Below are 11,001 nucleotides of genomic sequence, written 5' to 3'. Positions count from 1 at the left end.
GGGCTTCATTGCCAGATCTAATCTTTGTTACTTGACAGCCTGTTCTTTTCCAGGCCCAAGGAACCAAAGAGATCAGCGCGGGGTTTTGAATTTCAGCATCAGGAGCTCCTGACTTTGGGAAGAAGAGATTTCGGAAATCCAGTCGCCAAGATACGCTTCTTATGATAAAATGCTTATAGAGGTGGGGGCTGGACACAGAAACCGTCGCCTGGACGATGAACGAACCAACCAGCCCACCAACGCCCGGTTTGGTTCCCAAAGTAACGGAATCCGAGTCTCCAGGCCAGATTTTCCCTCTAGCCATTCCTGGCCACGCAAAGCGGAGCTGCGAGCACACAGAAAGGGATGTCTTCATCGCCAGCCGGGATGGAACAAACCCGCCCGCTCGGGGAGTGCTGAGAACCAAAGGGTCCCTCCAACGCGGGCAGCCGTCAACATGACTTGACGGCCCCCATCCCGCGCGGCCCGCACTCTCCCGGCGCCCCCACCCTTTCCGGGTGCGCGCGCACAAGCCGGCGAGCCGGGGAGCTGTGAGCCCGGCAGCCTGCGGGCGGCGGCGGCCGACTGGCTCGCGAGGAGAGGGGTGGCCAGGAGGGCCGGAGGAGGAGCTGGCGCTGCAGCCGGGCCCCCTCGGGCCGCGCCCCGCCTTCTGCCACCACCTGCGCGTCCCCTCCGGGCTCTCGCGCCCCGGGGCTGTGTGGGCTCTCCCTGCCGCAGCGGCGGTATCACCGCGTCCACCAATTAGAAGACTCGGCGTTTGGCTCCTTGGGGCGCGGGAAGAGCGGCAGGCGCTGCCGGTTCTGGCGAGCGGAGGGTGCGCCGGCGCGCGTCCCTCCCCGCCGCGCTCCCCGCGACGTTCGTGGAGGGGGGTACAGAACTGCTGTGACTTTTGAGGTCCGACTCCGCCTTCCGGCTAGCCTCTCGACGCGCCAGCTCGGAGAGAGGCCGGCGTGACCGGCAGGCCCCGAAGGCTCACTGCGTGGGCTCAGGACTTGGAACGTGTCCGGGAGCCCGCGGCGCTGTGTGCGCTGGTGAGTTTGGCGGCGAGGTGGGGTGTCCCCGGGCGCGAGGGGGCGGAGAGGACGTCGCGCTCTGCCCCTTCGCCCGCCCCCTAGTGCTGCCCCCACTTTAAGAGTAATTGAGACTTGAGCGTGACTGCGGAGCCGCGAGGATGCGGGCGCTGGCCACGGGCTGTTCCTCAGCCCGGCGTGATGGAACGGGTCGGTGAGCGTAACAAAGGCGCCCGCCCCGGGGAGTCGGTCCTCCGCTGAAGACCGCGGCTGGCGCGCCGCGACGGCTGCCTGCGGACTAGGGTAGTGGCTCTGCGGCCGGAGGCGCGGTGCGCTCCTCCGCGGGCGGGCGACGAACCCTGAGCCCGACACCTGCGCGCCGCTCCCGCCGCGGCGCCGGGGCAGCCCCTCCTGCCGGCCCCTGCGCCCTCAGCCCGGCTCCCGGCGGCCGGAGGTCCAGCGGCGAACCACTTGCTGGTGCAGAGGAGAGACACCCGGCCCCTCTCCTAGAAGCCGAGGCGACTGGTAGGGGCTGCGCGCCGAGGACCGAGTAGGTATCTTGGGGAGCACTTCTGCAGACCGAGGGCTTCCACGTGAGCCATCTCGCTCTCCCCGCGACCGCCCGGACCTCCTAACCGTCTCCGCTGCCCGAGCCTCCGCGCCGTGGGGCCGGGAGCGGCTGGTATCCTCGCCAGCCGTCCGGAGCGCTTGGCTCGCACGCACGGCCCCCGGCTGCCCCGCGCCTCGCCAGAGCCCGAAGGGGCGCGGGTCCGGGGCGAGGGCCGGCTGGGCGTGTTTGATGGCTTCACTGAGAAGAGTCAAAGTGCTGTTGGTGTTGAACTTGATCGCAGTGGCCGGCTTCGTGCTCTTCTTGGCCAAGTGCCGGCCCATCTCGGTGCGCAGCGGAGACTCCTTCCATGAGATTCGGCCGCGGGCCGAGGCCGCTAACCTTAGCGCGCACAGCGCCAGCCCCATCCAGGATGCGGTCCTGAAGCGCCTCTCGCTGCTCGAGGACATTGTCTACCGGCAACTAAACGGTAAGGACGCGCGCGGATGCCCACGGGGTTCAGCGTGGGCATCCGGTCCACCCCCGTGGTCCCTGCGCGCGTGGGGCGGGAGGCAGACCTCCTGGCTCCCGCGCGCTCCCTGTTACTCTTCCTGCCCTGTCTCGGCCAGGAGGCCGGGGCTGCTGGAAAGAATCCCCGGCTTCTTTTCTGTGCTCCAGCTTAAGTTTGCTTTTATCGTGGAAACACGTCAGCACAGCTGGCTCCAGGTCTCCGCGTGCAGGCATCATTACCTGGCCAGTTGGCCCCAAGTGCGGAAACTAGACGCGCGGCCGAATGGGACTGGAGGCGCAGGCGACTTAAGGGAGGAAATAGCTCTTACAGCTTAGCCTTTGGTGGGGTCGGACAGGGAGGGGCCATTGGCCGGCTTAAACGTCTGTAAAAGTCGAGGCCTTAGGTCTGGAGCTAACGCGCTTCGGTAGTGCGCTGACGGAATGTTATCTCTCCAGGAGGCAGCCTGTTCAGCTAGTATCGAGGACCCCTCCCTTCCCGGCGCTGCGTCTGTGAAGCTGCTATTAAAAACTTCCGGATTCTCCCGGAGAGCTGCCCGAGGGCAACTGTTAAAGTTCGCGGTGGGTAGGGGAAGCAGGTTTTTAAGGAACGTAGCAAAGAGAGGTGTGCCATCCAATCAGTGATAGTTATCAGGATCTGTCCCAGCTAAAATGTTCTCACTGCTTCAGGAGGAGAGGGAGTCTTTTAACACCCCCCCCCCCCCCGCCCCGGGTCACATCTGGTCCAGGAGCTGATGGATCATTGGACATTTGTTGCTCCCAAGGTCAGAATATTACTCACTGGAGTATGGGCAGCTCTCCAGGGTCCACATGACTGGTATCCAAGGCAGATTCAAGGCTGCTGTCTCCCTTCCTGAGCTTCTAACTCATGTTCTTATGGTAATTCCAGAGCTGTGTGTGCTAAGTCGCTTCAGTCCTGTCCAACTCTTTGCAACCCCATGGACTGTAATTCACTAGGCTCCTCCGTGCATGGGATTCTCCAGGCCAGAATACTGGAGTGGGTTGCCATGCCCTCCTCCTGAGGATCTTCCCAACGGAGGAATTGAACCCGTGTCTCTCAAATCTCCTGCATCGTCAGGCCGGGTCTTTACCACTAGAGCCACCCGGGCAGCTCCAATTCCAGAGCTACTGATAGTCATAAAGATAATGATCATAATTATCTGTGAAGTTCTCACTGTGTGCCAGACACAGTGCCAAGAGGTTACAAGTGCATTATCTCATCGAATGTTCACATCAGTCCAGCGTGGTTCTTTCCATTTCCCATATCAGAAATAAGACAAGAAGGCTTGGAGAGGTTAGTTAACTAAGTTGCCTGAGGTCCTGCTGCTGGTAAGTGGCAGAGTCTGGAGTCAGAACCCCGTGTCTGGTTGACCAGAGAGCCTGTGTTTATGACAGCTTCCATCGAATGTCTCCTCCTAATTATAAGGAGTCTTCACTTTGATGACGTTAGTAAGACCTGGCTTGGCTCAACCACTGTCCTCCCTGCAGCTGGAGCTAGAGACCAGCCCAGTGGCAGGCAGGGAGAAGGATGTCTTCTTCCCACTTTCCAATCATCCCTTCTGGGTCCTTCCAGGTGGGATGGGGTCAGATTTGAAAGCATCCTCTGAAAGGACCCCTTGAGCTTCTTGATATCACTCAGCAAGTATCCAGGGGAATCTTTGAACTTGTACCTGCAGTGGTATGCTGCAATCCCACTGACCTCCAGCAGACAGCAGGGCCTGGCTATAAGTGTGGACCAGCTGTAGGTGTTGTCTGCGGGGGTCTGGTGGGAGCTCTTCTCCTGTGTGTCCAAGAACCAAGGCACAGAATGAAACAAAAGCCCGCAATTCATTTCTGGAGGAACTGGATGCTTATGGGATAGGCCTTTTACTTTACACAGATCCGGGCCATAGACTGATCCATAGGCCCCAAAAGAGTGCACAAGATATCTGGCTCCCTTAAGTGTCAGGCTGTACCCAAGGACACAAGTCATTTCAGTCAGGTAACAGAATATGATATACATCCCATCAGTGCCCCAAATAGGAATAATAAAATGCTAAGTGGTATTCACTAAGAGCCACTGACATGCCGGGGCTCGTTTGGTCTTTCTAGCAACATTAAGGATAGGTGCTGATACTCCCTTTTAGGGGAGTATTCCCTGGTGGCTCAGACCGTAAAGAATCTGCCTGCTATGCAGGAGACTGGGGTTTGATCCCTGGGTTGGGAAGATCCCCTGGAGAAGGAAATGGCTACCCACTGCAGTATTCTGGCCTGGAGAATTCCATGTAGCCTGGTGGGCTACAGTCCATGGAGTTGCAAAGAGTTGGATACAACTGAGCAACTAACACTCCCCTTTAAGTAATTTGCTCATAATCACCCAAGTAGGGGGTGACAGAACTGGGATAGTCTGGTTCCAGAATTGAGGTTCTCAGCTGCTTCACTGGCTTGTCTTAATCTTTTTATTTTTTTAATGTGGACCATTTTTAATGGTCCAATAAAGAATTTGTTAAAATACTCCTGTTTTATATTTTGTTTTTTTTTTTTTGGCTGCAAGGTATATGGGCGCTTAGCTCCCCAAACAGAGATCAAACCTGCACCTCTTGCATTGGAAGGTGAAGTCTTAACCACTGGACTGACAGGGAAGTCCCAATCTTAGGTGTGCCTCAGAGTCACAAAACTCCAGTACTTTGGCCACCTAATGTGAAGAACTGACTCATTGGAAAAGACCCTGATGCTGGGAAAAATTGAAGGCAGGAGGAGAAGGGAACAATAGAGGATGAGATGGTTGGATGGCATCACCGACTCTCTGGACATGAGTTTGAGTAAGCTCCAGGAGTTGGTGATGGACAGGGAAGCCTGGCGTGCTTGTTGTCCATGGGGTCACAAAGAGTCAGACATGACTGATCGACTGAACTGAACTGAACTGAACTGAGAGTCACATGGAGGGCCTTTTAAGATGTAGATTTCTAGGCCCCACCCACAGAGTCTCTGATTCAGTAGCTTTGGGGTGGGGGTCCCTGAGACTGTATCTCGGACAAGCCTGTGGCCTGAACCATGACCCAGAGCTCTGCTGCCTATGCCAGGCAGAGCGAAGAGGAAAACCCACTTGCCTGTTGGTGGGAATCAGAGTGAGGACTTTCGGAAAGCTGAGAGTTTGCTTCAGATGGACTGGGGTCCTGGCCTCCTTCCCTGTGTGCTCTTCTGCCCTGTAAGCAATTTCCCCATCTGGCGTGGGAATGACCACCACCAGGGACTGGTTGCCTGGGTTAGAAAGAAGAGTTTTCTTGACTCGCAGCCTCTGAGGGGAAGCAGGCAGGAAGACTGGGTTTCGAGCTTTTCCTGAACAAGCCAGGAATTCAAGCTGCAATTAGATAGATGTTATCTTTCTGGCTGACAAGTGTAATTTGCAGTGGCCTTCCCCCTCTCCACCCCACTCACAGCGCTCCATCCTCTGCCTGTGCATGTTTTGGGTAAAGCGGGTCCCACCTGTTGATTCTGTAGGCCTGCCGAGGTCTCCTGCTGCGGCGGGAGGGTGCTGAGATGGGACTTGGATTCCTGTGTCTACTTGCGCTGCAGCATCTCCACTCCTTGCTACTGAAGGAGGACAAGGAAACCTTGACCTTGGTGCTCCTTATTGTTTGGGAACTAATGCAGGGCTTAAGAGAGCCAAGCATTGAGCATACAGGAGGGGCCTAGCCCCTTGGGTACCAAGTGGGAGCTGGTGTTTTAATGATGTTCAGGTTTCTCAGACCTTTCCTGGGGACTCTTACGAAGTTCAAGCAGGAGACACAGCACAGCCATCTGTAGTGTCCTCTCACCCCGGAACCGTTTCTTGGGTGTCCTGCAAGGGCCCCTCTGGGCTGGGGGCGCCAGGGGTGATCCAGACTTCCTCATAACGGGCCTCTCTGCTAAAACTCGTAGTGCCTGTCTTTTGAAAAGTGGTTGCACGCTGTTGTTGTTTTGTTTTTCTTAATGCAGGCTGAGAAGGATACTTTAAAGGGAATGTGGAAAAGCTGAAATGGAGGGAAAGCACACTGAGATGATTTTGTCCTCTCCCCTCCAGACCCGCTCTGACATCTGCCCTGCCATCTTTACCATTGGGCACCCACTGCTGCCCCCTTACTGTTGCTGTAGTGCCCTTTAACCCAAGCCCCAGCCTCTGTTCTCTCACCCTCCTTTTCGGGACTCTGGCTGTCTGCATGGAAAGCACTGCTTGCAAAGGGCCCAAGACCTTCCAGGAGTTTTGTGTTTCCTGAGGAACTGTGATCAAGCCTGGAGGCTGATAGTCAAGGCGGACCACTGTCAGCCCATGTTCCCACCCTGGCCCAGTGCTTCTGCCTCCTCCACCCAGGCTGATCCACTTGCTGAAACAGCCCTGCATTTGTCTTAGGGCTGCATCTTCCGTGTTTCAGGTCCAGTCTTTGAGAAGTGCTGGTTGTCCCGGTTTGCTCTCCCCACCCGCTTTCTACATTCATGTGTCCTTTAAAGCTTGACTCAAGGTCACTGCCTGGGGGCGGAAGGTTGTGCCAAGTCCCACCGTCTGAGCTCTTCCTGCGCCAGGTTGCTTGAAGCTTTCTTGCCCATGTCCATTGCACCCATTGCACTCTAGTGCTTTGGTGGCTTTACCTTTTGAGTTCAGAACTGGGCTACAGGCGTTTTGAGGACTTGAACCATATTTTGTCCTCTCCCCTCCAGACCCGCTTGAACCATATTTAATACAATGCCCATCCTTCGGCATCTGTCATAACACCCTGTATGTCATGTGGGCAAAAAGGTTTATTGGTTGATTAGTTGGTTGGAAGCTGGTTTTAGGAGCTAAATGGTAACCATAGAGGACATAACCTTGACTCTGTAAAGACTGGATTATGTGGAGTGGATGTGGTTGGAGGAAGGAGTTGGAAAGGCTTAGCTGGGGAGAGTGAGTGTGAGGTATTCATCTTGCCTGCGCCATCTTGAGGCCACCCCTGGTCCTTCACCAGACCCTGACTAAAGGGCGCTAGAACCTTCAGAGGAGCCTGGAAGTGAAGCAGTTAGCCAGGTTAAAGACCAGCACGGTTCAGTATGCTTTTTGTGAATGTGTGGTTTTATAACATGCTGGTTTTATGTTCCTTTTCTCTCTAGAGTAGAATTAATTCATATTTTATCATGGAAATTTTAGAAAATCCAAAACCATTATGCAGAAGAAAATAATATTGTGTTAATTTTTTTTTTAATGGTGGTTTTGTACTGATGTTAGGAAAACGGACGAAGGGACAGAGTTCCTGATAGAATTCCCATGTAACTCTGTACAGCGCTTTTGGCTGTCTGTCACCAGCTGAGGAAGTTATTTGTTTTCTGTCATTTTAGAGCTGAGAAAGGTGAGACTTAAAGAATGCTGTGTGACTTGGCCATGATGACACAGACAGTGAGGGGCAGAGTCAAGATTCCAGAATATCACGGTCCTTTTCTCAGGTTCAGCATCCCCCGATAGGTCAGGATGAAGGTGGTGGGCGGTCACGTGCCCCACGCAAGCCCCGAGCTCTGGCTGGTGACCTCGTCTCTCACCCACGCCCTGGTGCAGGGACTCACAAGGGCACATGTGCCTACTCCATCCGGTAAGCCTAGGGCCCTGCTGTCGTAAGAGGAAATGCAATCGATTGAGGTTAGGTTCCAAATTTAGATTTCAGAAGGATATTGAATAGAAGCAGGGTTGCTTGAAGAAATTGAAAACCTTTGCGGGCATGGAGAGAAGTCAAAATTACGCAGCCTGGTCCTGCCCCCAAGCCACACAGACAGATGAAGCTGGAGTCGGAGCTGCAGGAAACCGACACGTTCCCAAACAAGCCACCTGCAGCCCGCCCAGCCTGCTGCGTCAGCCGGGCCCATGAGGTGGAGAAAGTGAGTGGTGCAGAAGGACAGGGCAGAGGTGTGTTCTCTGGGCCTTTGAGGTGGCATTGGAAGGAGAGGGATCGTATACTGAAAGCATCTCTTCCTGGATGCCAGAGCTGACCCTGAGCTGTTTCTTCTTTCCTGGAATATATGTGTGCTCATAGAGATGGTTGAGCTGGAGGGTACTAGCATTCCCAATGGGAAGGAGATAAGGGGGAGAGAGCTGAGGGCACGTGTTCGCATTAAAATCACGCCTTGCAGGTGAGCCTCAGAAGGGTACCAGGGCAGTGTCAGTCTTAGGAGCTGCATGTAGGCTTTCATCGGGGCTTCCAGGTGGCTCAGTGGTAGAGTCCACCCGCCAGTGCAGGAGACGCAGGTTCGATCCCTGAGTCAGGATCCTTGGATAGTGAAAGTAGGTGATTTATCCCAGGTGGCTCAGTGGCAAAGAATCTGCCTGCAATGCAGGAGATGTGGGTTCAATCCTTGGGTAGGGAACATGCCCTGGGGAAGAAAATGATAACCTATTTCGTATTCTTGCTTGGGAAATCCCATGGACAGAGAGGAGTCTGGCAGGCTACAGTTCATGGAGTTGCAAAGAGTTGGACACAACTTAGCAACTAAACAACAACAACAGGCTTTCATCAGGGCTCAGTGGCCAGCAGGGGCCCGGGTGTGTGGAAGGCTGATCAGCAGAGCCAGGGCCTGGGCACTGGAGGGAGGCTCACTTCTTTTACCTCCGACGGACTGATCACATCTGGTGGCTTCCAGAGAGATGGGAGGCCCGGTTCTTGGACAGCCTTAGGATACAGGCACATCTGTGTTGGCCAGTGTGTGTGCCAGGCACCCTGCCAGCAGGGGCAGCTGCCGCCTGCCCAGCCCAGAATAACTGAGGAGAGGCCACCAGCATCATTGTCGAGGAAGAACTCTGATGCCCTGACCTTTGCCGTTGCCAAATCTGGAGTGTCCTTTGTGGACGGGGAAAAGGCTCGGCAATTAGAGCCAAGAGTGACAGTGGAGAGGTGGAGCATGGGCACAGTGGAGCCCACATTTAATGGAGAAACACCTAAGGTCAGACACCTCTGAGTCTTTAAGAGTATAATATTGGGAGAAAGGGTGTTCTCTTGGGCGGCAGACAGTCTGGGTTTGATGACTGGTTCTGTCACTTATTAACTGTGTGACCTACCTTGGGCAGACTTGTGGGCACAGACTTGTGGGCACAGCGGGTGAAGGAGAGCGGGACCGAATCGAGAGTAGCATTGACATGTATACACTATCATGTGTAAAATAGATGGTGATAGCTTCACCACCATTTCTCAGCTGTGAAATGGGGATGCTGTGAGTCAGGTTGAGCAGGATTCACAATGAGTCTGTGGCATGAGCCACGGTGCCCAATGTGTGGCAGCTGGGAGAATGCTTTTTTTTTTTTTCAATTGGAGGATAATTGCTTAGCAAATGTTGTGTTGGTTTCTGCTGTACATCAGCGTCCACGCATGTGCGTGCTCAGTCATGTCTGACTCTTTGTGACCCCGTGGACTGAAGCCTGCCAGGCTCCTCTGTCCGTGGGATTTTTCAGGCAAGAATATTGGAGTGGGTTGCCATTTCCTCCTCTAGGGGATCTTCCTGTCTCGGGGGTTGAGCCCATGTCTCTTGTGTCTCCTGCGTTGGTAGGTGGGTTCTTTAGCACTGGAACGCCTGGGAAGCCCTACAACGTGAATCAGCCATAAGTATACATATAGTCCCCGCTCTTGAGCCTTCCTTCCCTGCCTTGTCCCCGTCCCACCCTTCTGTAATAGGTGGTCACAGGGCGCCAGGTTGAGCTCCCTGTGCGGAACAGCAGCTTCCCACCAGCTATCTTTTTGACACACAAGAGTGTATATATGGCAATGCTACTGACAGTTCGCTCCCCCTCCTCCACCCGCTGTGCCCACAAGTCTCTTCTCCACTTGTGCATCTCAATTTCTGCCCTGCAAATAGGCTCATCAGTACCACATTTCTAGATTCTGTGTACATGTGTTAGTATGCGGTATTTATTTTCCTCGTTCTGACTGACCTCACTCTGTATGACAGGCTCTAGGTTCACCCACTTGAGTTCAACTGACTCAACTTCATTCCTTTTAATGACTAATGTTCCACTGTACATATGTACCACAACTTCTTCATCCATTTACCTGGTGATGGACATCTAGGTTGCTTCGATGTTCTGGCTACTGTAAACATGTACCCCCGATGCATTGAACATTAGGGTACATGTGTCTTTTTGAATGAATGCTCACTCTTTGAGGAAAGGAACCTTTGCTTGCTTGTTCCTCATCATATGTCTGATGCTGAGAAGTCCCCTGGCCCATAATAGGTGCTCAGCAGATATATCTGGAACGAATGCATGAACAGTTGTGCTGGTCCTTGTTACCTGAGGTGTAAATCTCAAGATAGGGCAGGAAAGGTCTGTTTTGCTCTTAGGTTGCTTAAACTCTTTGAATCAACCTAGGATTCTTCTCTTTTTCATGGTTTTGTCCGAGGCTGAATTCTGTTTCTCTCTTCCTTCTGTTTTCTTCTTCTCCATCTTCCACTTAAGTTATAGTAGTGGTGCCTTTGGATAATCGCTTTTGAGGCCTGGGAGAAGAAATGGTCGCCTGTATATATCAAATCCCATTGCACAAATGTTGGTCATTTCCATCTATTTGTGAGTACTTCCTCACTGCGGAGTGTGGATTAGCTGCATGGATGCAGAGATGTAGATGGCACGCCCACCTAGACATCTGTGGTCCAGTTGGAAGGGTAAGTTTGTAGCTTCACCAGGTGTACATGAAGTTTTGGAGGTAGAATGAGTATGGCGGTGGTGAGACCTGACCTGGCCCTCAGTAGGTGCTTGATCAAGCAGTGTTGAACTTGAAGATGAGGACTTCAGAGTTTTAACACATAGACCAGAGGACCCAGGTAGTGAGACCACTTGGGGACCTGTCTTAGAAGGTGGTCAGGCAGGGCAATTGACACGGGGAATGAGTAGAGGCAGAGATGAGTGAGGGGACAGAAGGAAGGCGTGTGACCTTCATTGGCCATGTGGAGCTTGTT

General features: G+C 53.9%; 1 protein-coding gene across 1 annotated transcript in view; it reads left to right on the top strand.

Moving 5' to 3' along the window:
• Positions 1 to 1,461: 1,461 nt before the first annotated feature.
• Positions 1,462 to 11,001, top strand: part of GALNT17 (polypeptide N-acetylgalactosaminyltransferase 17) — a 439,450-nt gene continuing 429,910 nt past the window's right edge. The window contains exon 1 of the mRNA XM_040260662.1: positions 1,462 to 2,047. Within this exon, the coding sequence (XP_040116596.1) occupies positions 1,810 to 2,047 (238 nt within the window). The 5' untranslated portion in view covers positions 1,462 to 1,809. The remainder of the gene's footprint in view (positions 2,048 to 11,001) is intronic.

This window comes from Oryx dammah, unplaced genomic scaffold (assembly GCF_014754425.2).
Source record: "Oryx dammah isolate SB20612 unplaced genomic scaffold, SCBI_Odam_1.1 HiC_scaffold_2, whole genome shotgun sequence".
Classification (NCBI taxonomy): Eukaryota; Metazoa; Chordata; class Mammalia; order Artiodactyla; family Bovidae; genus Oryx; species Oryx dammah.
The sequence above is the reverse complement of the archived record's forward strand: the minus strand, read 5'-3'. Positions and strand labels throughout refer to the sequence as shown.